The sequence below is a fragment of the Rhinopithecus roxellana genome, chromosome 19 (genome assembly GCF_007565055.1).
Source record: "Rhinopithecus roxellana isolate Shanxi Qingling chromosome 19, ASM756505v1, whole genome shotgun sequence".
Classification (NCBI taxonomy): domain Eukaryota; kingdom Metazoa; phylum Chordata; class Mammalia; order Primates; family Cercopithecidae; genus Rhinopithecus; species Rhinopithecus roxellana.
In genome coordinates, this window is record NC_044567.1 from 68,744,834 (window position 1) to 68,770,449 (window position 25,616).

General features: G+C 51.1%; 1 protein-coding gene across 3 annotated transcripts in view; it reads left to right on the plus strand.

The window, feature by feature from the left end:
• The first annotated feature begins 222 nt into the window (after window positions 1-222).
• B9D1 (B9 domain containing 1) overlaps window positions 223-25,616 on the plus strand; it is a 29,452-nt gene continuing 4,058 nt past the window's right edge. Inside the window, exons 1-7 of one of the 3 annotated variants that reach the window (XM_010361162.2) lie at window positions 223-461; window positions 2,623-2,691; window positions 5,383-5,494; window positions 16,463-16,559; window positions 17,011-17,073; window positions 20,565-20,632; window positions 20,960-21,252. In XM_010361162.2, the coding sequence (XP_010359464.1) occupies window positions 399-461; window positions 2,623-2,691; window positions 5,383-5,494; window positions 16,463-16,559; window positions 17,011-17,073; window positions 20,565-20,632; window positions 20,960-21,102 (615 nt within the window). In that variant the 5' untranslated portion in view covers window positions 223-398 and the 3' untranslated portion in view covers window positions 21,103-21,252. Of the gene's footprint in view, window positions 462-2,622; window positions 2,692-5,382; window positions 5,495-16,462; window positions 16,560-17,010; window positions 17,074-17,148; window positions 17,399-20,564; window positions 20,633-20,959; window positions 21,253-25,616 lie in introns of those variants that run through there. The other 2 variants (XM_030923453.1, XM_030923454.1) reach the window with 2 other exon arrangements.

Genomic DNA, 25,616 nt, shown 5'->3' on the forward strand with positions numbered 1-25,616 from the left:
GCTTCGGCGGGAAGGGGGAGCCGGGCCGAGTCAGAGTGAACACACACTCCCTGAGGGTGCAACTGAGTCGAGCGGTAGGGCTGGCTTTACCCCACAGGTCAACGCTCCCGCCCCATGTCTCGGTCATATCTGCCCCAAGGAGGGGTGAAGCCTCGGTGTGGAGCCCCGCCCCTTGTACCCCGCCCCGCAAAAGCCTCGCCCCCTTATGACGGCACCTGCTCACTGCGCCTGCGCGTGCCACACACCCACCCACACACACACTCGCGTGGCCTTCGCGAAGGTGTCGCTGCCAAGAAACGTGTCCTGCGCGCTACGCCGTCTGTTTCTAGGGCAACGCCGGCGTCTCTTAGCAACCGCGCGCGGCCTAGGTGGGTCCCCCCGGAACCCCCAGCCCTGCCATGGCCACCGCGAGTCCTAGCGTCTTTCTACTCATGGTCAACGGGCAGGTGGAGAGCGCCCAGGTGAGCGGCCGTGGACCCCGCCGGGGCCCGTCCCCCAGCGTCCCCCGGGGCCCTTCCCGCAACCCCCCAGGGCTGCCCCGTGTCCCCCGGAGAGCCACGTCATTCCTCTGAGCCTCTCGATTAGGCGGGGGAGGGGAGCTAGCATTGGAGGCCTTGGTGCGAGGTTGCCGGGATCCTGAGTCCCGATGGGCGGGAATAGAAGCAGACCTCGAGATGTTGAGCTAGTACCGAGGTCACACTCGGCCAAGCCTGTGGACCCTCGCACGGATCATGCCCACTTGGTTGGATCACTGGCAGGAGTCTCCCAGGGTGTAACGTGAGGAGCCTAGGCTTGGCTGAGTTTCCAGCATTTGCGCCGTGTCCGGTGTGGAGCTACTGTCCTACGTTCTGAATCTCTAGATCCTTGGACTCGGGTTCGAATCCAACCATCCAACGATGGTGGTGGCCTGGAATAACCCAAGGAAGGTGTGCCTGCCAGGCCTGAGGGACGCTACTCTCTATCCCTCTACACTTTAGAGGAATCATTTATTGTAAATATAAACCAACGCTCACCAAGTCCTCAATATGTCCCAAAGTCGGTGCTCGGCACTGGTCCATCCTTACAATCTTGCCAGACAGGCACTACTAACACCCCCATTTTACAGCCGGGGAAACATACCAAAGGAATTGTTCTGTCTGGAAATTGAACCCACGCCTATCTGACCTCAAAGCTTCACTACACTGTCCTTCCAGGCTGTTGGAGGTGGTGTTTATTATTAGTTTATTATATTATTGTGAGGATTGACTGAGACGGTTTGGGTAAGGCTCTGACAGGGCCTGATGCTTTGTAGGTGTCTCCTGCCTTCCTGTTTCATCAGGGATGCTACTCCATGCTCCCACCCTGTCCGCCTCTTCCTTAGCCTAGTACCTAAGAGTGTCTTTCCCCACTCTCCTATTCTATCCCATTAGGAGCTCTCGGCTGGGCTGAGTCACATGTGTCTGTGCTCTCAGCATCATTGACCCCCCCCAACACACACACACTCACACTCACACTGTTCCTCCCTCCTCTGCTCTCAGCACCTCCCTCTTTTCGGGCCTCAGCTCCAGCCTTGCATATGATGGCTTCTCAGACCTTTCACCTCAGCACCATTCTCTTACACCAGTGGTCCTCAACCTTTTTGGCACCAATTGTTTCGTGGAAAACAATTTTTCCATGGACAGGAGGTGGCGAGGGATGGTTTTGGGATGATTTGGGGACGTTACATTTATTGTGCACTTTATTTCTATTATTATTACATTGTAAATAATAATGAAATAATTATACAACTCACCATAATGTAGAATCAGTGGGAGCCCTGAGCTTGCTTTCCTGCAACTAGATGGTTCCATCTGGGTGTGATGGGGGAGAGTGACAGATCATCATGCATTCGATTCTCATAAGGAACATGCAACCTAGATCCCTCACATGTGCAGTTCACAGTAGGGTTTGAGTTCCTATGGGAATCTAATGCCGCCAGTGATCTGATAAGGAGGTGGAGCTCCCATGGTCATGAGAGCAATGGGGAGCAGCTGTAAGTACAGATGAAGCTTTGCTTGCTCGCCTGCTGCTCACCTCTTGCCCACCTCTTGCTGTGTGGGCCCGTTCCTAACAGGCCACTGACTGGTACCGGTTGGGGATCCCTGCCTTAGACCTTATCTGTGCCCAGCCCTGTGCCAGGCAGTGGGGACACAGAAAGGCATTAAATCTGTGCTCTGCTCATGGTCTAGAGGAACTGACAGACTTAGACACAGGCAATCATTACTTTTATGGAGGGAAGCACAGGGCTAAGGGAGCCAAGAGGAGACCTTAAACCAGCCTAAGAGTTAGGGCAGGCTCCCTGAAGGGTAAGTTTTGAAGGGTGAGCAAGAGTTTCCCAGATGAAGAAGTAGAAAGGACAAATCAGACAGAAGGCAGAGCCTGAGCAAAAGCCAGGGGCCGTGGCACTTGGGAGTCTCCCATGGACTCCCGCATCTTGGTCCTCAGCATCTCCTCTGAACGCCACGTCCACATCTCCAGCTGTCACTTAGACCCACTCCCAGGTGTCTCACATTCAGAATTCCTCTTGGCTGCACCTGCCTAGCAAATGCATTGGCCTTAGCATGAATACCACCAGTCGACAGAATCTGTCTGTGCTTTTTTCAGTTTCCAGAGTATGATGACCTCTACTGCAAGTACTGCTTTGTGTATGGCCAGGACTGGGCCCCCACAGCGGTAAGCTGGACTCTTGGGCCTCCCTTACTGCCTTCATGACCTTTGGGGTTTCTGAAGGTGTCATACCCTTCCCCTCCCGATTCAGAACCAGTTGAGAGGTAGACACTGAGTTCAGGGGAACCCAAACATGAGTGTTCCTGGTAAAGCGGGATCAGAGGACACAGCCACAGTTGGACTCCCTGATCCAGCCACCAAGACTGCACTCACACGCCCTACCCTGTGAGCTTGCCCGGAGCAGCAAAGAGCAACACCTGCAGCAGGAGGCAGGCCCCAGTGAGCCAGCCTGGCTGTGGCTGAGCTGTGGACACTCTGGCCAGTCTGCTTACCATTTGGCCCCTCCTTAGCCAGTGGGGAGGACCTGGAGTCAGAAGACAGAGTAGGAGCTTTCCTTCCAGGACTTCCCAAGGGGTAGCTTGCCTCCACCAGGTGAGGGACTATGGTGACGACTTCAGCCCACTCTGCACTCTGCTGTTTGCAGAGTGCTTGTTTCACCTTCATCGCAGTTTAAGAAAAGGAGGCTGGCCGGGTGCGGTGGCTCACACCTGTAATCCCAGCACTTTGGGAAGCCGAGATGGATGGATCACGAGGTCAGGAGATCGAGACCATCCTGGCTAACATGGTGAAATCCCGTCTCCACTAAAAATACAAAAATTAGCTGGGCGTGGTGGCGGGCACCTGTAGTCCCAGCTACACGGGGAGGCTGAGGCAGGAAAATGGCATGAACCCAGGAGGCGGAGCTTGCAGTGAGTGGAGATTGCACCACTGCACTCCAGCCTGGGCGACAGAGCGAGACTCCGCCTCAAAAAAAAAAAAAAAAAAAAAAACGAAAAGAAAAGGAGGCTGAACTTATTTAAGCTCTCTGGGCCTCAGTTTTCTTGTTTGTGCAACTGAGATGATAATCCATCTTTTCCCTTCACTGATTGTCTTCTGGGTGCCAGGGATGCAGGGGTGAGCAAAGCCAAACCAGAAGCCCCTGCCTTCCCAGAGTGCATGTTCTTGCTGGGGGGTCAGATAATAAGGAATGCATATTCTAGGATGTTAGTAAGCCAGAAGTGCCAAGGGGAGACCAAGCCAGGAAGTGACAGGGATGAGTGATGAGAGGGAGGCTGCGATCTTGCTAAGGCTGCCAGGGAGGGCCTTGCCGAGAAAGTAACTTTCGAGTAAAGACCTGAAGGAAGTGAGGGAACAAGCCATGTGGAAACCCATAAGAACTGTCCAGGCAGAAAGAGCAGAGAGTGCAAAGGCCCTGGGGCAGGAGCTTGCCTGGCATGTTTGAGGACCAGTAAGGAGGCTGTGTGGCCACTGGAGAGCAAGCCAGCAGGAGAGTGGCTGGAGCTGGAGCAGAGGGGCACCTGGGCAGGTCTTGTAGAACTTAGAAGGTCAGAGTAAGGACTGTGACCTTTACTCAAAGGGAGATGGGATCCCATTGGAGAGCTTTCAGCAGAGAAGAAAGTGATCTGACTTATGTTTTTAGAAGATTCCCTGGCTTCTATGACAAGGATAGACTCAGGGAAAGGGCAAGAGCGGGCAGCCCAGTTGGCTCTGAGAGCAGTGGAGATGGGAGAGTAGGGCAGCAGCAGTGGGGTGGTGGGAGGGGCTGGACTGCAGGTATACTCTGAAGATAGAGCCGCTGGGTTCTTCTGATAGATGTGAGGTCTGAGAGAAGGAACAGTTATGATTCACAGCAGGGCTTTTAGCGTGAGCACTTAGAAGTAGGCAGCTGCCTTTCAGTGAGAAGAACAGATTGGGGAGAGCTACCTGGAGCTCAGCCTGGTGTGGGTTAAGGTTGAGGCACCCACTGGATATCCAAGAGGAGGTGCTGATCCAGAGTGCAGAGGCGAGGACCAGGCCAGAGACCTGAATCTGGGAATCATCAACATCTAGAGCACATTGAAAGCCATGACACGGATGAGATCACCAAGCACAGGTAGATGAGCTGGCCAAAGAGGCAGCCTTAGGACGGCAACACTGAGAAGGAACCAGCAAGAGCCACGGAGCAGGGGCCACCCTGTGCGGTGGAGAGACCCAGAAGCCAAGGGAAGACAGTGTATCAAGAAGTAAGCAGCTGCACCAGGTGCCTCTGATGAGTCAAGTAACACGAGGACAGAGAAATGACCATTGGATCTACCAATGTTGGTCACAGGCGTTATTGGAGAAAACCCTTTGGTAGAGTACTGGAGCCAGCAGTCATATTGGAGTGGGATCACAAAAGAATAGCAGGAGAGGAATTGGAGCCGGTGATTGTGGCAGCTCTTTGAAGCAGTTTTGCTATAAAGGGAGCAGAGAATTGGTGGGTGGAAGAAGCAGCAGAGTTGAAAAAGGACTGTTTTTGATGGAGAAAATACATCTATGTATTTACCGATGGGGACACTCGGGTGAAGGTGGGGATGCAGGAGAGTGCAAGCACTGCTGGACCATTTCCTTCAGTGGGGCAAGAGCTTGGGAACAGATCTAGTGCCCTTGTGCCCAGGAGAGTGGCTGGCCTCCCAGGGTTGTCATGCTACGGCATTGTCATGCTACAGACTTAAGAGGTACTCCATCATCTCTTAGCCCCCTTTGTTTGGAAGTTAGTGTATTGGGAGAAGATAGCTGAGAAAACAGCCCTCCCAACTGCCTGCTGAAGATAAGGGGAGGAGCCGCAGCAGCTTGGCTCTGCTCTGAATCCAGCCATCTCTGTCACTGTCCCCACAGGGTCTGGAGGAGGGGATCTCACAGATCACGTCCAAGAGCCAAGATATGCGGCAAGTACTGGTGTGGAACTTCCCCATTGAAGTCACCTTTAAAAGCACCAACCCCTACGGCTGTGAGTCTGCAGGGTCCCTGCGGGGTAGGGTGGCAGAGCTTTCACACAGCACCCCCAAGACAGCCTCTGCCTCATCCAGCCCTTGACCGTTCACATTCAGATTGTCACCTGGGCTCCTGAAGCAGCCCTCAACGTTCTCTCTCGCCATCTGTCCCTTTGCCTCCTATTCTTCCTCATCCCCACTCACCCCCTTCATCTGCTACAGGCTGTGCAGCTGGCCTTCTGGAAGTTCAGAGTGCATCAGGGCTAGTGGCCATGTCTGTAAAAGGCAGGCTCCCCACCCTGGCATGCAGGGCTGCGGCTGTCTGGCCTGGAGGCCTGACTCTGTGCCTGCTGACTTCCCATGGCGTGTTGTGTTCCGGCCAGACCCTGGCACTTGCTCCTCCTGTGCTAGTCCCTCAAGTTCCTTCATCTGAGCTCTTTTCACGCTGATCCGTCTGTCTGGATACCATTCCCGCATCCTGTATCTAACCTCTTTCCCAAGGGCTTCCTGGCTGGCATTGCTTACTTTCTACCTTGGCTGGTGGTTATTAACCATTCTGATCGTTCACTTGTGCTTCGTAAGTGCCTACTGTGCACAAAGCCTGGGCTTAGTCTCCATGGGGACTATGAATACTTTCACTGTGTGGACTCATCCGAGCTTCCCAATCATACCTGCTGGAGAGATTTCTCTCCATTTCTTTTCCCATATGAGGAAACTGACACTCAAAATTGACATCATTTGCCTTCTGCTTTATATCTAGTAACCAAGTGTAGATTTTAATTCAGGCCCATCTGATTTCACAGTCTAGGCCTTTCTACTGCACGTGGCCTGGGCCTAGGCTCACCACGGTGTAGAGGGTCTGGAGCAGAAAATGCCTGGTGGTCCTCCTGAGCAGGGAATTCCATCCTGCTGTCATCATCTGTGAGCAGGAAGTTGCAATCGACTTCCTGGAACAGTGCAATAGGTACTGTAGGTACTGGACCAGCCTTCTCCTGCCAAGGACAGGTAGGAGAGGTAAATGAAATACACAAAAGCAAAATCAAAAAGCAACTATCTCAAAGGTATCAGAGAGCTAGCAAAGTAGAAGAGATTTACCAGGCAAGATCCAGGAGAACAGAAATCCAGAGAGGTTACCCCAATCCTGTCTCCTCTGGGAGTGTTTGCTGATTTCAGTAGAGGGGATTGAGAGACTGATGCAAGGCTTTTGACAGCCTCCCTGGGCCCAGGACACAAGAAAAACTGATGTTCAGAGCCTTCCAAGGGGTTGGGAGGAGGGCCTCAGGTAAATCTCTCCAAACTGGGTTAAGACCTCAAAGAGCTGCCGTAGGAATAAGGGAGAGATGGAAGCAGAGCAGCCTCACAGGGCTTTCAGCTCGGCCCCTGATGATTTCAACCTCCTGATTTTTCTGTTTAGCTCCAAGATTGTTACAGCCAAGGCACCTGACAAAAGCAAATAAGAAACCTCTTTGGGCTGGGCATGGTGACTCACGCCTATAATTCCAGCACTTTGGGAGGCTGAGGCAGGCAGATCACCTGAGCTCAGGAGTTTAAGACCAGCCTGGGCAATATGGTGAAAATCTGTCTCTACTAAAAATACGAAAATTAGCCTGGCATGGGAGTGGGCGCCTGTAATCTTAGCTACTTGGGGGGCTGAGGCAGAAGGATCGTTTGAGCCCAGGAGGTCGAGGCTGCATTGAGCAGAGATTATGCCACTGCACTCCAGCCTGGGTGACAAAGTGAGACCCTGTCTCAAAAAAAAAAAGAAAAAAAGAAAACTCTTCGGAGAAAGATAACATCTCATAGACATGAAATTATTTCTATATATTTTTTCAAATGTAGTATCTGGCATATAATAAGGCACACAAGAATCAAGACAACATAAATGATAACCAGCAAAAATAAGGCAATAAGGCAATAGAGATAAACAATCTCCAGACACTGAAATTGTCAGATACATTTTTACTATGATCAAAAGAGATAAAACACACTGAGAATTATGGCAGAGAACTAGGAAGCCGGCCTTTTTTTTTTTTTTGAGACAGAGTCTCGCTCTGTTGCCCAGGCTGGAGTGCAGTGGCAAGACCTCGGCTCACTACAAGCTCCACCTCAGCCTCAGCCTCCCGAGTAGCTGGGACTACAGGCGCCTGCCACCGTGCCCAGCTAATTTTTTTTTTTTTTTTTTTTTTTTTGTATTTTTAGTAGAGACAGGTTTTCACTGTGTTAGCCAGGATGGTCTCGATCTCCTGACCTGGTGATCTGGCCGCCTCAGCCTCCCAAAGTGCTGGGATTACAGACATGAGCCACCACGCCCAGCCGATTTTTTTTTTTTTTTTTTTTTTTTAATTGTAGACAGAGTCTTGCTCTGTCTGAGTGAAGTGGTGCCATCTCAGCTCATTGCAACCTCTACCTCCCGGATTCAAGCGATTCTCATGCCTCAGCCTCCAGAGTAGCTAGGACTACAGGCATGCACCACCATGTCCGACTAATTTTTTGTATTTTTAGTAGATACGGGGTTTCACCATGTTGGCCAGGCTGGTCTTGAACTCCTGAACTCAGGCAATCCTTCCACCTCGGCCTAAGAAATTTCTGGTGTTACAGGCTTGAGCCCCATGCCTGGCCATATTTTTTAAACATTGTAATAGAAATTCTAGAATTGAAAAATATGATAACCAAAAGCAGGAATTCAGCAGATTAAACACAACTGAAGAGATAATTATATACTGAAAGCTAGGTCAAAGGAAAATATCTACAATGAAACCCAAGAATAGAAAATATAGACAAGAAGGTAGGAGACAGAGAATACTGAAAGTCGGCCATATGGAATTGGCATCCTGGAAGAAGAGAGAGGACAAGATAGAGATAATATTGGAAGGGATAAATAGCTACAATTTTTTTCAAAAATGATGAGAGACATCAAGCCACAAATTCAAGAAGACAAACCTCAAGCGGGATAAATGGAAGAAACCCACCCCTAGGTGCATGATAATAAAACAGTTGAAAACCAAAGACAAAAAGAAAATCCTTTTTTTTTTTTTTTTTTTGAGACATTGTCTTGCTCTGTCGCCCAGGCTGTAGTGCAGTGGTGCGATCTCGGCTTACTGCAACCTCTGCCTCCCAGATTCAAGCAATTCTCTGCTTCAGCCTGCCAAGTAGCTGGGATTACAGGTGCCCACCACCACGCCCGGCTAATTTTTGTGTTTTTAGTAGAGATGGGGTTTCACCATCTTGGCCACGCTGGTCTTGAACTCCGGACCTCACCTCGGCCTCCCAAAGTGCTGGGATTACAGGCATGAGCCACCGTGCCGGGCCAAAAAGAAAATCTTGAAAGCAGCTAGATTTGGGTTACACAGATGTATGAATTTGTCAAAATCCATTGAATAGTACCCTTAAGATTTATGTTTCATTATGCATACATTTTATCTCGAAAGAACTGTGAACAAATACTGAGCTCTATTTGCTGACACACATAGTGAACTATTTTGGGGAAGGTGTCCAGAGATCTGTAATTTACTTTGAAATTCCTCACAAATAGAACGAGTCGACTGAGGCATGGGGAGAGGCAATAAAGCAAGTAGACTCAGCTGTCAGTGGTGATCCGGTAGTGAGTTAAAGCCAGTTCACTGGAACTCTTTTAACTTTTCAAGGGGAGTGGAGTATTTTCTTTGACCACAGTGAACTTAAGCTAGGAACCAATAACAAGGATAATGAGAAAAATCTCCATATGTTTGAAAAATAAGAAAACAACTTCTAAAAATAACCCATATGTCAAAGAAGAAATACTAATGGAATAATGGAATTTTGAATTGAATGATAATAAAAATACTGAGCTATTTAAATTTACAGGGGGCAGTTAAAGTCATGGACAAAAGGAAATTCTTTACTTTTATTTTATTTTTAAATTTCATTTATTTATTTAATTTTTTGAGACAGAGTTTTTCTCTTGTTGCCCAGGCTGGAGTGCAATGGCACGATCTCAGCTCACCGCAACCTCCTCCTCCTGGGTTCAACCGATTCTCCTGCCTCAGCCTCCTTAGTAGCTGGGATTACAGGCGTGAGCCAACCACGCCTAGCTAATTTTGTATTTTTAGTAGAGACAGGGTTTCTCCATGTTGGTCATGGTGGTCTCAAACTCCTGACTTCAGGTGATCCGCCCACCTCAGCCTCCCAAAGTGCTGTGATTACGTGAGCTACCATGCCTAGCCTTATTTATTTATCTTTTGAAATGAAGTTTCGTTCTTGTTGCCCAGGCTGGAGTGCAATGACACGCAGTCTTGGCTTACTGCAAACTCTGCCTCCTGGGTTCAAATGATTCTCCTGCCTCACCCTTCCGAGTAGCTGGGATTACAGGCACCCGCCACCACGCCCAGCTAATTTTTTTGTATTTTTATTAGAGACGGGGGTTTCACCATGTTGGCCAGGCTGGCCTCCAACTCCTGACATCAGGTGATACGCCCACCTCAGCCTCCCAAAGTGCTGGGATTACAGGCGTGAGACACTGCGCCTGGCCAATTTTGTAATTTTAAATGCATGTTAGAGAAGAAAATAGGCTGAAAAATTAATGATTTAAGCATCCATCTTAAGAAATTAGTGGCTGGGTGCAGTGGCTCACGCCTACAATCCCAGCGTTTTGGAAGGCCGAGGTGGGTGGATCACGAGGTCAGGAGTTCAAGACCAGCCTGGCCAACATGGTAAAACCCCATCTCTACTAAAATACAAAAAAATTAGCCGGGTGTGTTGGTGCGTTCCTGTAGCCCCAGCTACTTGGGAGGCTAAGGCAGAGGAATCGCTTGAAACCAGGAGGTGGAGATTGCAGTGAGCTGAGATCACATTACTACACTCCAACCTGGCGACAGAGCAAGACTCCATCTCAAAAAAAAAGGAGCTAGTAAAAGAAGGCTGTGTGCAGTGGCTCACGCCTGTAATCCCAGCACTTTGGGAGGCTGAGGTGGGTGGATCACCTGAGGTCAGGAGTTCGAGACCAGCCTGGCCAACATGGTGAAACCCCATCTCTACTAAGAATATTAAAAATTAGCCAGGCGTAGGCCAGGTGTGGTGGCTCACGCCTGTAATCCCAGTACTTTGGGAGGCTGAGGCAGGCAGATCACCTGAGGTTGGGAGTTCGAGACCAACCTGGCCAACATGGAGAAACTCTGTCTCTACTAAAAATACAAAATTAGGCGGGCGTGGTGGCACATACCTGTAATTCCGGCTACTCAGGAGGCTGAGGCAGGAGAATCACTTGAACCTGGGAGGCAGAGGTTGTGGTGAGCCAATATCATGCCATTGCACTCCAGCCTAGCAAAACTCCCTCTCAAAAAAAAAAAAAAAATTAGCCAGGTGTGGTGGCGGGCGCTTATAATCCCAGCTACTCGGGAGGCTGAGGCAGGAGAATCGCTTGATCCTGGAGGGTGGAGGTTGCAGTGAGCTGAGATTGTGCCACTTCACTCCAGTCTGGGCGCGAAAGAGTGAAAGTCAAATCTAAAAAAAAAAAAAAAAAAAAAATTAGTAAAAGAATAGCAAGTTAAACCCAAAGAAATCAGAAGAATACAATGAGAAAGAGCAGAAATTAGTTCATTAAACAGAAAGCACATTTACAACAGAAGAGATGAAAGAGGCAAAAGTTGGTTTTTAAAACTGAAAACCCCAAGTTAAGACAATGAAAAAGAAAACAGGCTAAGCGTGGTCGCTCACACCTATAATCCTGACATTTTGGGAGGCTGAGGCAGTAGGATTGCTTGAGCCCAGGAGTTTGAGACTAACCTGGGCAACATGGTGAGATCCTGTCTCTACAAAAAATACAAAACTTGGCCAGGCACGGTGGTTCACACCTGTAGTCCCAGCTACTTGGGAGGCTGAGGTGGGAGGATTGATTGAGCCTAGGAGTTTGGTGGTGTAGATCATGCTACTGCACTCCAGCCTGGGTGCCAGTGCTAGACCCTATTTCTAAAAATGAAGAAGAAAACAGGACAGAAATGGCAGGAATGAAAAAGGAACATGTTACAGATCTTGCAGACAGTAAAAAGATAAAAAGATATAAAGAACAGCTATTTGCTATAACTTTGGCAAGGTAGATGAAATGGTCAAATTCCTAGAAAAAGATAACTACCACAACTGCAAAAAAGGAATACGAATCTGAGTAGTCCTATATCTATTAAATTGAATCTATAATCAAAAATTTTCTCACAAAGGAAGTTCCAAGTCCGAATGTCTTCATTACTGAGTTCCACCAGGCATTTAAAGAATGACACCTTCCATGGCAGAAGTGCAAGAAAAAAAAGAAGAGGAAGTAACAGCAGACTTACACAAACTCCTACAATTGAAAAGATTAAACATCCCCAACTTTTTTAGGTCAGGATAGTTTTGATTCCAAAGCCTGCTGAGGACATTAAAAAGAAGAAACTCACTCATGAACATAGTTGCAAAACTCCCAAGCAAAATATTCAGAAACTGAACTTAAAACTCCCCAATGAAATATTCAGAAACTAGCAAGATAAAAAAAAAAAAAAAAAAAAAAAAAAAAAAGGATAATAGAATACATCATGAGATGTAAGGTTTATTCCAAAAACAAAGGTTTTATGACATCTAAAGTTGGCCAGGCACAGTGGCTCATATGGAGGCTGAGGTGGGAGGATTGCTTGAGGCCAGGAGTTTGAGACCAACCTGGGAAACACAGCAAGACCCTGTCTCTAATAAAAAAAAAAAATCTAAAATTGATCAGTGTCATTCACCACATTAAAAAGAAGAAAAGTCAGAGTCAGGCCAGGCATCGTGGCTCACACCTGTAATCCCAGCACTTTGGGAGGGCGAGGCGGGCAGATCATTTGAGGTCAGGAGTTTGAGCCTGGCCAACATGGTGGAACTCTGTCTCTACTAAAAATACAGAATACAAAAATTAGCCAGGTTTGGTGGTGCATGCCTGTAATCCCAGCTACTCAGGAAGCTGAGGCAGGAAAGTCACTTGAACCTGGGAGGCAGAGGTTCCTATGAGCCGAGATTGCACCACTGCACTCCAGCCTGGGCGACAGAGCGAGATTCCATCTCGAAAAAAAAAAAAGAAAAGAAAAATCGTGATCATCTCCATAAATGAAGAAAACACATGGTAAAATTCAACTCCCATTCATGATAAAAGCTTAGTTAACTAGGAATAGAAGGAAACTTCCCTAACCTGATCCAGATTATCTACGAAAAGCTTAGAGCAAACATCACTTTTACTAGTGAAATGTTGAAAGATTTTTCTGAGATCAGCATGCTTGTTATCACCGTCAACACTGTACAAATAAAGGGTATAAGAATTAGGAAGAACAAAATATTCATAGACAACATGATTATGTAGAATTTCAAAATAATCTGTAGATGAATTGTTAGAATTAATAGATTGGCGTGATTCTGGATATAAGATCAATGTATCTTGACAGAAAGTTGCTTTCTGTGTGCCAACAATAAATAGAAAATGATATTTTAAAAATATATTCTTGGCTGGGTGCGGTGGCTCAAGCCTGTAATCCCAGCACTTTGGGAGGCCAAGGTGGGCGGATCATGAGGTCAGGAGATCGAGACCATCTTGGCTAACACGGTGAAACCCCGGGTTCACGCCATTCTCCTGCCTCAGCCTCCCGAGTAGCTGGGACTACAGGCGCCTGCCACCACGCCCGGCTAATTTTTTGTATTTTTTAGTAGAGACAGGGCTTCACCATGTTAGCCAAGATGGTCTCGATCTCCTGACCTCACTGATCCCCCCACCTTGGCCTCCCAAAGTGCTGGGATTACAGGCTTGAGCCACCGCGCCCAACCAAATATATTCTTTATAATGTCAAAATATAACTTGTTCTACCAGATAGCAAACTTCAATTATAAAGCACAATACTTAAGACAATGTAATTTTGGGACAAGGAGAGACAGATTCATAGAGATCCCCAAGACTGACTTAAGCACGTGTAGACCATCAATTCAGCAAAGGTGGCACTGCAGAGTAGGAGGGGAAAGAGGGTCCTTTCTTTCTTTTTTTTTTTTTTGAGACAGAGTCTCACTCTCTCACCCAGGCTGCAGTGCAGTGGTGCGATCTTGGCTCACTGCAACCTCTGCCTCCTGGGTTCAAGCGATTCTGGTGCCTCAGCCTTCCAAGTAGCTGGGATTACAGGCATGCACCACCATGCCTGGCTAATTTTTGTTTCTGTTTTTGTTTTTGTTTTTCTTTTTGAGATGGAGTCCTGCTCTGTCTCCTAGGCTGGAGTGCAGCGGCACGATCTCACCTCACTGCAACCTCTGCCTCCTGGGTTCAAGCAATTCTGCCTCAGCCTCCTGAGTAGCTGGGACTACAGGGACATGTCACCACACCCAGCCAATTTGTGTATTTTTAGTAGAGATAGTGTTTCACCATGTTGGCCAGGCTGGTCTTAAACTTCCATCTTCAGATGATCCGCCCGCCTCAGCCTCCCAAAGTGATGGGATTACAGGCATGAGTCACCGCACTTGGCCTAATTTTTGTATTTTTAGTAGAGAAGGGGTTTTGCCACGTTGCCCAGGCTGGTCTTCAACTCCTGGCCTCAAGTGATCTGCTACCTCAGCCTCCCAAAGTGTTGGGATTACAGGCATGAGCCACTGCTCCCAGCCTGTTCTTTTTAATAAATGGTGCTGGGACAATTTGATATACATAGGAAAAAACTTCAGCCTGTCCTCATACGCACAAGTGAATTTCAGATGGATATGTAGCACAGAGGACTATAGCCATGATATCAGGGTAAGAGAAGATTTTCTGGGAGGACTCCTTAAAGGAAAAGATCAATGACGTTGACTACATTAAAATTAAGGGCTTATGTTCATCCAAAGACATCACTAAAAGTGAAAAGGTAAGTACCATGATACACACACATATACACGCTATAAATCAATAAGAAAAAGGCCAGGCAAGGCAACTCATGTCTGTAATCCCTGCACTTACGGGAGGCTGAGGCTGGAAGATCGCTTGAGCCCAAGAGTTTGAGACTAGACTGGGCAACATAGTGAGACCCTATCTCTACAAAAAATTTAAAAATTAGGCATGGTGGCACACGCCTGTAGTCCCAGCTACTTGCGAGGCTGAGGCGGGAGGATCACTTCAGCCCAAGAGGTTGAGGTTGCAGTGAGCCCATGATTGCACCACTGCACTCCAGCCTGAGCAACAGAGCAGGACCCTGTCTCAAAAAACATGTTTTTAATGAAGTAAAAAGAAAAAGACCATCCAGTAGAAAACCGGGCAAGAAACTTAAGTAGGTTCTTCACAAAAGAGGACATCCAAGTGACCAAGAAACAGGTAAAGGTCTCAACCTTATTTCAGTAAGAAAAATTTAAAATGAAGGAAAATGTAATTTAAAGCTACAGTGAGCTACCACTGTTCACGCACTGGGATGGTCCAAATTTAAAAGATTGGTAATGTCATGTTTTGGTGAGGTATAGAGGAGCAGGAATCAGATACCACTGCTGGGGGAGTGCTGGCTGATAGGACCATGCTGGCAGCTTGGTGTTACCTTTTGGGAGGGAACATACATGGGCCCTGTGCAGTGTCCCTCTTGGGTGTGTGCGCAACAGACATGTGCGCACGCAAGTACCGAGAGCCTGCACCATGGTGCTCAGCACTGTGTGCGTGGCCCCCACAGGAAGGGCAGCCCACGTGTCCATCAGCACTAGAATGAACGGTCATTGTGGCAGATTCCCACGCAGAATGTTAACATGGTATTGAACATGAACACACCCCTTTACAGGAAACCATTTGAGAAAATCTCATGGACATAATTTTGGATTAGAGGCTGGGCACAAAAATAAACATACTGTATAAATCCTTTTGTATAAAGTTTCAAAAAAATTGGTAAAAGTAAATTACCAGCTTTGGGATGCATTCTTTGGCAGTGAAGTCTTAACAGTAAAGAGGTAGTTTCATAAAATTCAGAATGATGGTTAACTTTGGTGGAAGGTAATAATGGTAAGGGCACAAACCTCTCCCTCACATTTACTGAGCACTTACTATGTGTTAGGTTCTATTTCGTGTGTTTTAGAGATGATGAAACAGGGCAGAGAGGTTGGCCAACTTGCCTCAGCTGCGGCTGCAGGATCAGAGCCTAGCAGGCTGGTGCCTCACCTGAAACTGGCGAGGTGAAAGCGCCTCATGCACCTCGATGGCAACACGAAGCGGTGTTTCGATGGTGAAAACAACCACACCTATTATAATACCTATAATATTTTAAAGGAGAATGCCCAGAAGGTTTTTGTTTTCTCTTTGACTTCTCTTAGACACCCCCAAAATGAGCCCCCGCCACCCCAGTCCCATGAGCCTGCCTCCACCAGGAAGGGAGCACCCAGAGAGCAGAGGCCCTTAGTCAGCCCTGATCATAGCTGGGGCCCTGGGCCCACAATAAGGCCTCCGGAAGTGCTTCCTTGTACACGGAGTGACTGAGTGGGCCCTGGACTCCGCAGTGGTGAGAAGGGGTGTGGGCCGGGCGCAGTGGCTCAGCCTGTAATCCCAGCACTTTGGGAGGCCAAGGTGGGCGGATCACGAGGTCAGGAGATCAAGACCATTCTGGCGAACATGGTGAAACCCCGTCTCTACTAAAAAACTACAAAAAAATTAGCCGGGCATGGTGGCGGGCACCTGTAGTCCCAGCTTCTAGGGAGGCTGAGGCGGGAGAATGGCGTGAACCCGGGAGGCGGCGGAGCTTGCAGTGAGCACCACTGCACTCCAGTCTGGGTGACAGAGACTCCATCTCAACAACAAAAAAAGAAGGGGTGTGGAGTGCATGCCCACGCCTCAGTGGAGACATAGGAAGTACCAGGGTGGGCAGAAGTCTTTGGCAGAGTCTGGGTTCCCATGCCTGCTCCTGTCCCCTCTCAAGCCTGCCGCCCCAGGACTTTGAGCTCCATCCTTTGAGCCCCCTCAGCCGGACACACCCTGTTGTCTCCCCTGTACCTCCCCTGTGTGTCTTCACGTGCCCACCCCCTGCCTTGTCCTTCCCAAGGGCCGCAGATCGTGCTCAGCGTGTATGGACCAGATGTGTTCGGGAATGATGTGGTTCGAGGCTATGGGGCCGTGCACGTGCCCTTCTCACCTGGCCGGTAGGTCCTCACTCTGACCTGGGCCCTGGGCAGGGCTTGTCCTAGGACAGACCTCACCTCGTTTTCTGTCTTAGGTTCAGGCTGGGAATGCTCTGGGGTCCCCAGGGGCCTGGGCAGCTCAGCCTAGTGGCTGGGGGGGGGGGGTGTAGCCTGTATTTGGGAGGAGAACCTTTCGGATGGCTGGTGCCAGCCACACACCAGGTGGGGTGGGGAGGTAATGGGCCGCAGAAAAGAAAAGACCCCAAGGGACTCTGACCTCCATGAGGCTGTCTCCCGGCGCTCAGCACCTTGCCCAGACACAGCGGTGCTCAGCACAGGTTGGATTCATTGGCATTGGCCCTGACTTGGCCCACACTGCAGCTGCACTGGCCTGATCTGAGTGTTTCTTCTCCCCGGAGGCTCAGGAAGGTCTGTTACTCAGCACGTCTGTCTGCAAAAACATTTGTTTCAGGCACAAAAGGACCATCCCCATGTTTGTCCCAGAATCTACATCTAAAATGCAGAAGTTTACAAGGTGAGTCTTACACCCATAACCCCAGCCCCTCCTTCTGATCTACTGGATGAATGGATGTCCCATTCTACCCCTCAGTGTGTGCCTGGTCACCTCCTCATATCTGCAAGCTGCTGCACCCACTGGGGACAAATAGAAACAGGTCCCCTGGGAGTGCTGAGTCACGGGGCTCCCTTCAGCCCTGTTCTAGTAGCAGAAGGCCGGGCAATTTTAACCTGTGCCCTGTGAAAAATCTTTGTGTCAGATGGAGCAGAGGAAAAACTCTTGTCAGATGGGAAAATACTCATGACATAATGTGACATTAAAAGGTGGGAAACAAGAGGATATAGCAGTATGAGTCAGACACCTTGGAACAGTAATCATGATAAATGGCTTTACATGTGGGAGTCTCTGGCTGGAGCTGACATTTGCGCAGAGGCTTAGTGTGGAGGGAAGAGCCGGGGAAGAACACCAGGCACAGGGAACAGTGCCTGCCAGGCTGAGGACAGCATGAGCTTAGCATGCTAGGAGAAGCCAGGATGGCGGTGTGGCCAGGACAGCAGTGTGGCCAGTAAGTGGTAAGCCAGGCAGAATAAGGGAGACATCAGGGAGGCAAGCAGGGGCCAGGACACAAGGGCCTGCAAAGAGGGCCCAGGGGATGCCTGGATGCAGCCCCAGCAGGAAGGCCTCTTACTCCTGCCCACATCCAAGTGGGAACTTAGAGGGCCAGCTGGGCCCTGGCCTTCTGACTCGAGGCCCATTAGCACAGTTGGGCAGCAAGCCTCTGCCACCCCCCAGCAGATCAGTGAGGCACAAGCGGAACATGGAGGACTCCCTGGGTTCCAGGGCAGCAGCCAGCAAGCAGCCCCTGCGAGCCTGGCCACTACTGGGCGTGAGACCAGGCCAGAGCCCTGCTGGGTGGAGGGACAGCATCGTGCCTCAGGGCTGAGAATGCCTCACTGAGCTCTGAGAGCCGTGCAGGGGAGGAACGGCAGGGTCTCCGCTGACCTCAGCCTGAGAATTTGTGTGCCCACTGCCCCTAGGAGTCCTTCTGGGAGGCCACCTGGTGGCAAAGGACTTCTTTCCCAGATGACCTGGGCCAGTATCACCTGGAGGTGACAATCCCCATGCCACAAGCTGTCAGGGAGGCAGCGAGACAGTGCCCATGAGTGGGTTGGGAAGGCCTAAGGGATTGGGGACCCACACAGCCATCCCAGCTGGGTTGTTAACCCTGTTCCACCGCCCACAGCTCCAAGGAGGACTTTGGGCCTTCAGGGAACTGCTCGCTGAGGAAAGGGTTTCACAGCCCCTGTGGAGGGGCTCACAACTGGGCAAGGCAGTATGTGCTTGGATTACAAAAACTGGGGAAAGGGTCTATTAGTGAAGGCAGTTTGATTGGCATAATCTTCCCAAATGTGGAGGCTCCTTGCTCAGACTGAGACCTCGGTCATCCCCACCCCTCTCCCAACCTCTCCCCACATCCTCCGGCGCTGGCCCAGGGCCTGCCTCAAACACTCTTGACCCCTGAATTCGTTTTCCATGGTGGCTGCTGCAACAAAACACACAAATGTGATGGCTGAAAACAACAGAAATGTATGTCCTCACAGTGCTGAAGGCCAGAGTTCAAAATCCAGGTCACTGGGCCCAGAAAGGTGCCACCGGGCTGTGCTCCCTCCTGAGGCTCTAGCGGAGACTCTGTTTATTGCCCTTTCAGCTTCTGGTGGCCCCACCCTTCCTTGGCTTATGGCCTCACCACTCGAGTCCCCCTGCCTTTACAGTCACAGGGCCACCTCCTCTGTCTCCCTGTCTGATAAGGATACTTGTGATGGCCTTTAGGGTCCACCTGGATAGTCGCCTCAAGATCCTTAGCCTAATCATATCTGCAAAGTGCACGTGACCCTGTTTCTCCATAAGGTCACGTGCACAGTTTCCCAGGACTAGGATCTGCTGTCTTTGAGGGGCCGCCATTCAGCCTGCTGCAACCCCTCCAGTCAGGTCTTCACACAGCAAGAAAAACAGTGTTCCTAAAACACAATTGGGGTTGCACCCCTCCCCTGCTAGAACCCGCCCGGGCTCTGCCTCTGTCAGGATGAACGATGAACTTCAAACAGAATGCTGCCAGGCTGGTGGTCGGGCTCTGCCCACGTCATGGCCCCTGCCCACTTGCTTCCCATCTGCCTCAGTTCCTCCAGCCTGAGGGGTCCTTCCCTGCCTCGGGTCCTTGCCTGGAATGCCCTCCCAGAACAGTCTGTCTTGTCTCTCCCACCCCAGCCAGCTAAGCAGACCACCCGGGCGGACCCCAGGAAAGAAAGTCAGTGGGAACGGGAGCTCCATGTGAGCGCCGGGGTGGAATCTACTGGGCACAATGGGGACGTTCCCAGGCCCCTGTCCTCACACACAGCCTCCTGTGAGGTGGGTGCTGTGAGAGCCTCACTCTCCCGAAGGAGAAACTGGCGCAGGGGTTGTGGCTGCCCATCCCTTCCCCTTGGGGAGCGCCCGCTGGCTTTCGCTCCCTGGCTTCCTCCTTGGGGTTGGGGGCTGGTGGGCAGTGCTCCCTGGCTGTGGTCTCCACAGGCCAACTCTGCAGCAGCCGGGAGCCCCTCCCTGGCCTGGGCCCCTCTGCAGCAGCCCCAGGTGAGCGCTGGTGCCCACCTCAGAGACAGGAGGGCGGTGTGTGGGCTGTTGTGTCGCCACGGTTGCCAGTGACCTTTGGGGGCTGGGTGTGTCCTTGCAGGGGGCCCTGGGAGCTGTGGTGCAGAGGAGGCGCGGCCGCGAGTCCCGGCGGGGCGAAGCCCGCGGCTGCCGGACCCACCCGGCCGGGAATAGTGCTCCTGGTTGTTTCCGGCTCGCGTGGGTGTGTCGGCGGCGGGGCCTGACACCCCCGGCCTCCTGGCCTCCCGCCCAGCCCGACTGGTGTCTGGGGCTAGGGAGGGCACATGCTCAGCCTGGTGGCTGTGTGCCACCCCTGGCAGGGCCTGTGGTGGGTGCCAAGATGGGAAGTGACATGTCCTGGACCCCACACTAGTGGGAGGCAAGGCTGAGGAGGCCAGTTCTGGCCCTGCTGCCCACCCCACAGACTCTCTGGGGTAGGGCCCCCTTCCAGGAAGGCTGAAGGGTCACACTGTCCCCGCCCCTCCCCCACCTCAGCTGCTGTCACTTTTCTGGGATTTCTGGGGGTTCAGGCAGCACCCCCACCCCAGAATCTCCCTGAGCTCTCATTCCCAGTGAACCAAACCCATGGAAGCCAGAGATGGAAAAGCCTAACCGGCCAGCGGAGGTAGCGTGGCCACAGAACGCCTGAGGCCTGGCTAGGCTGTGTGACCCCGGCAAGGGACAGCACCACGCTGGAGCCCAGCCACCAGGAAGGCTCTGCTTAGGGCCTGACTCCTGGTGGGGATGGGGTGCGGCTGGAGCAGGAGTGCTGGTTTCTGAACAGAGAGCCCACATCCAGCGTCGTCCAAGGCCAGGAATGCCCAGGTGGGGCCCTGCTTACCTGTGTTCTTCTGTGTTCCCAGCTGGTTCACGGGGCGGCGACCCGAGTACACAGACCCCAAGGTGGTGGCTCAGGGTGAAGGCCGGGAAGGTAAAGCTCCCTCCCCTCCTCTACCCTCAGCCCCCAGACAGGTTAGAACCTGGGAGTAGATGGGCCCAGGGCTGGGGGAATGCCGGGGACATGCCAGGCACATGGGAGTTAGCCCACAAATCTTTCCAGATGAGGGCCTGGTTGGAGCACAGAGGGTTTGTCATATCTGCCTGTCCTGGCAGCCCCTTTACCTCCCAGTGAGGGGCATGGGGCAGGCGCTGTTGTCCCCATTTTACAGATGAGAACACTGAGGCTGAGATTCCCAGATCAACCTGGGTCTGTCTCTGCCCCATCCCAGCCTGACTGATGCTGTCCTTCTGTCCCCAGTGACCCGTGTCCGTTCTCAGGGCTTTGTCACCCTCCTCTTCAACGTGGTGACCAAGGACATGAGGAAGCTGGGCTACGACACTGGGCCTTTGGACACACAGGGTGTGTCGTGGCCCAGCCCACCCCAGGGCTTCCCCCAGTGAAGGCTCCACAGGCTGCACAGTTTCTGATAATGAAGGGCTGCCTTCCCGGAGTCAGGCGGCTGGCCATCAGCCTGAAGGGCAGCCTGGTGGCGGGAGCTGGGGGCACACAGGATAGTTTTATATAATAAAGTCTCATTTTCAGAGAGCCTAGGCCTGGGGCTGCCTTCTCTCCTGTTTAGCCCCTCCCCAACAGAAGCTGGGAGCTCTTGGGCCTTTCTGGCCCCACCTCCAGGGCTCTCCCTGTCCCTACCCCTTGTGCCATGGAAGCTGCCAGAAGACCCGACTGTGCAGCAGGATGGCATCTGGGATGGGAGCTTTGACATAACCAGGTTCTGCCACTCACAGCTGTGTGGCCTTTTCTATACCTCAACACATTGTTCCTTGAACTGGGCATGGCACCCTCCTTGGAGGCTTGGGGGTTAAGTAGAATTACCCACTCAGCCATGCTCCTGGCCGCCAGCCTCCCTTGGCAAGGAGAAAACCCTGTTAGCGGAAGCTGGATGGTGAGGTACCTGGGGGATGGCAGACCCTCAGCCTGCCCACTCCCCTCTCTGCTCCTCCCTACCCACAGTCCAAGGATGGGGGCTGGAAACCTCCCAGAGGTGGGAGGCTGCTGGCTGGGGTCCAGCTTTCTGGCAGCCCCTTGGCAGGAGAGGAAGGTGAGCCCCCTGGCTCAACACCCTGACCTCTGAGGTTGTCCAGGCCCTTCTGGAAGCAGAACCCCTTTAGCATTACTTTGGGGGCCCTGGCCCTGGGCCTCCCTACCTTCCCAAGAACCCCTGGCACCTCACAAGGCAGCCCTGGGCCCTCTCTGTCCTGCCACTGAGCTTTAGGCAGACATGGTGCCCCAGCCTAGATACTGCCCTCAGCGGGATCCAAGAGAAACCACAGGCTCCTGGCACACACCCACCTCCCAGCCTCGCCCATGTTGCCCTGGACTGTCATGGGCACTTGCCCTGAGACCATCTGGGCTGACCCTCTTCTGCTCTTTATCTCACGAGCACTCCCGTGCCCTCCCCAGAACTCACTGTGCGCTCTGGAACTCATGGTCTGTTGGCAGCAAAATTCCTGTGATTCCCACCATCTTCTCGGAATAGGAAGTTCCCTCTGCCTTCTGGCCTTACTGAAGCCCGCTCAGTCCCCTGCAGCCCTCTTAAGTGGAATCTTTTTCCTCCCACTCCACATGTGCAGTGAGCCTAGAGCAGGGGTGTGTCCTTGCCTCTTCCTCAACCTCCTCACTTGGAACGATCCTCACCTCTACCCCTCACAGCCAGGCATATCTCCTGTTACTGGTGAAGGCACTGCCTCCGAGGTCTAGATCGAGGCATCCCTCCCTCAGGCCAGGCCCTTCCTCATGTGGCACTTCCCTGTGCTCTTCAAACCACCAGGCCCTCCAAGCCCCTGGACCAGCCCCTTTTTCCTTGCTTTCCTCCCAACCCAGTTTAGAACTCCTGGTCATCTGCATGCACTTCCCCATAGTGCCCTCCATCCTTCGTTTATGCTTACCTGGCAGAGTCTCCACCCTGGTGACAGCCAGCTGTTCCTTCGCCTGCCCTGCACCTGCCTGAGTCCCTAGAGCCACGACGGCCCACGTTCCATCCATGGCCCAGGTCTATGTTTCCTTAGACAACTCCCTCATGCATTCTCTGAGGAAACTTACAGCCTTTGTCTCTTCAGACCTCCGGCACCCTCCCTGCCAGCTTAGCCTGAGGCGCTCCCTCCCGTTCCCACAACGACCCCACATTAGCTGCCTTCCTGACCCTACCTGAGGACAAGGCTCGGGTATGTGGGAGATGCAGTGCTCTCAAGGGTCTTCTCCCCATCTCCCTCCATCGTGAGTTTTCCTGCAAAGGCTCCTGTACACCAGCCTCCACATGTGCCCCATATCTGTCACAGGATGACACAGAGCAAAAGCCCAGCACCCCCAGCTGCTCCTGTCCTCTGCCCCATTTTATCACAGCTCTCCAGAAAGCTGTTTTCTCTGTCCATGGCCTCACCTCACCCAGGCCACTGGCCTTGGTCCACATAAAGGGGACCTGAAACTTCTTCCCTGAAGCCTCTAGCCTGTGGCGTGCATGTTCAAGCCTCAGGCCCCATTTGTCCAGCCTGTCAGCAGCTGGGAAATACTAAGTCACCCTCTTCTGGTTATGTTTAATTTTCCGGTTTTTCTCAACATTACTGAAATGTCTAAACATGGAAAAGCTGACATCATTTTACAGTGAACACCCCATACCCACCACCTAGATTCTACCATTACCAATTTCCTGTTCCATACTTTCATATTCACATCTATCCAACTATTCATCCCTGCTTCAATCCATCCTACTTTTATTGCATTTTAGAATAAACCATGACATCAGGACTCCACCTTCCGTATGTTTTAGCACACTTACCATTAACCAGAATCCAGTGTCTGGCTGTAGTGTGTTCTTCTGAGAGGACATTTACATACAACAAAATACATAACTTTTTTTTTTTTTTTTTTTTTTTTTTGTGAGACAGGGTCTTACTCTGTTGCCCAGGCTGGAGTGCAGTGGCACAATCCTGGCTCACTGAAACCTCTGCCTCCCGGGTTCAAGTGATTCTCCTGCCTCAGCCTCCTGAGTAGCTTAAAATTACAGGCATGTGCCACTGCAACTGGCTAATTTTTGTATTTTTGTAGAGACAGGGTTTCACCGTGTTGGCCAGGCTGGTCTTCCACTCCTGACCTCAGGTGATCTGCCTGTATCAGCTTCCCAAAGTGTTGGGATTATAGGCGTGAGCCACCGCGCCTGGCCCAGAATACTTTAAGAATGCACGACCAGGCCGGGCGTGGTGGTTCACGCCTGTAATCCCAGCACTTTGGGAGGCTGATGCAGGCGGATCACCTGAGGTCAGGACTGTAAGACCAGCCTGGCCAACATGGTGAAACCCCGTCTCTACTAAAAATACAAAAAGTTAGCCAGGCATTACAGGTGGCAGGCGCCTGTAATCCTAGCTACCCGGGAGGCTGAGGCAGGAGAATCGCTTGAACCCCGGAGGTGGAGGTTGCAGTGAGCCAAGACTGCACCACTGCACTCCAGCCTGGGCAACAGAGGGAGACTCCATCTCAAGAAAAAGAATGAACAACCCAGCCCCAAAGGCACAGAAATGTCACTGCCACTTCACAAAGCTCCTTGCATCCCTGCCCAGTCAAGGCAAGAGATGATGCAGTGAGATTTAGAGGCTGAAGGCGTGAGTGCCTGGGAAGCCGGGGTTGGGGGGTGGTTGGGCATGTGGGACCCCCTCCATGAGGACAGTCGAGGCATACGGCCCGCAGGTCCGCTCTCACTTGCTGTCCGTGCTGTCAGCCACTGTCACAAAGCCGCATGTTCACCAGACTATCTCCCTTTTCTCCTGGCACACCCGAAGACTACATTTCCCAGGCCCGTTGCATCAACGTGGGTCCATGTGAGTAGTTCTAGCCAAAGCAAAGTATGAAAAGGATGTTCACCACTGAGAGGTCTGACCCACTTCAGTGTCGCACGAGCACTTCTCCTCGTTCTTGTCCATGGCACCCATTGAGGCACACGTTGAAGACAATGGCATCGTAAGGGAGGAGCCTGGGTCTGGGCACCCCAGCTTGCAGAGCACTGCCAGGAACATCTCCATCAGGCTTTTTGTGAGTGAGAAATATTCGTAAGATACTGTGTGCAGCCAATGAGAGCTTGAGGTTATTTGATCCTGCATAGCCTATTCTATTGCAAATGATATGGAAATAAGGAGTGGGTTTCTGCTGCAGCCAAAAAACAGAAAAAACAAAGTGTCATTGGCTAAGCAGCTGCGTGGCAGGCAAAAAGAATACAGCTCATAAGCTGGACGGCAGGAGATCCGTATTATGCAAATACAACACATTTGCTAAGACTCTCTTGCTAACTTGGGAGGCAGGTTATGTGCCCCAGAGCCAGCAGCTCTAGGGGAAAGGGACAGACCAGAGAGGATGTGCAGTGTGAGTTGGCTACTGTTGACTGCATTTTAGAATGCTATCACAGTAAGGAGGAAAGAACTGGCTAGTTTGCATGCAGAAATGAAAGGCAACAAAGAATCTAAAAAAAAAAAATTGGCATCAAAACATTGCAAAAGGAGACTTTCTAGAACTCTAATAAGATTGAAAATTCCTTTGAACAATAATAAAGGCGTAATAAAACTTATCATCTGAACAAAATAACTTGGTCTTTTGGTAAATATGGAATTAAGGGGGTGGCTCTCCCATCATGATCCCAGATGGCCTCATGGTAGCTCCATTGAGAGAAGCATAGAGGTAAGGCAGCAAGGAAATAAGGCAGCTTATGTCTAAGAAATAATTTTATGTGTGTCCTTGAGTTGTCTATTGCTGTGTAACAAATTACCCCAAAACTGTCATTTAAAACCACTATCATTTATCACTTATGATCCTATAGGAGACTGGGCTCAGCTAGGCGGCTGTGCTACACTTGATTCTAGCTGGAGCTGTTCCACTGAGCTGACCAACATGATTACTCACATGGTGGGCTGTT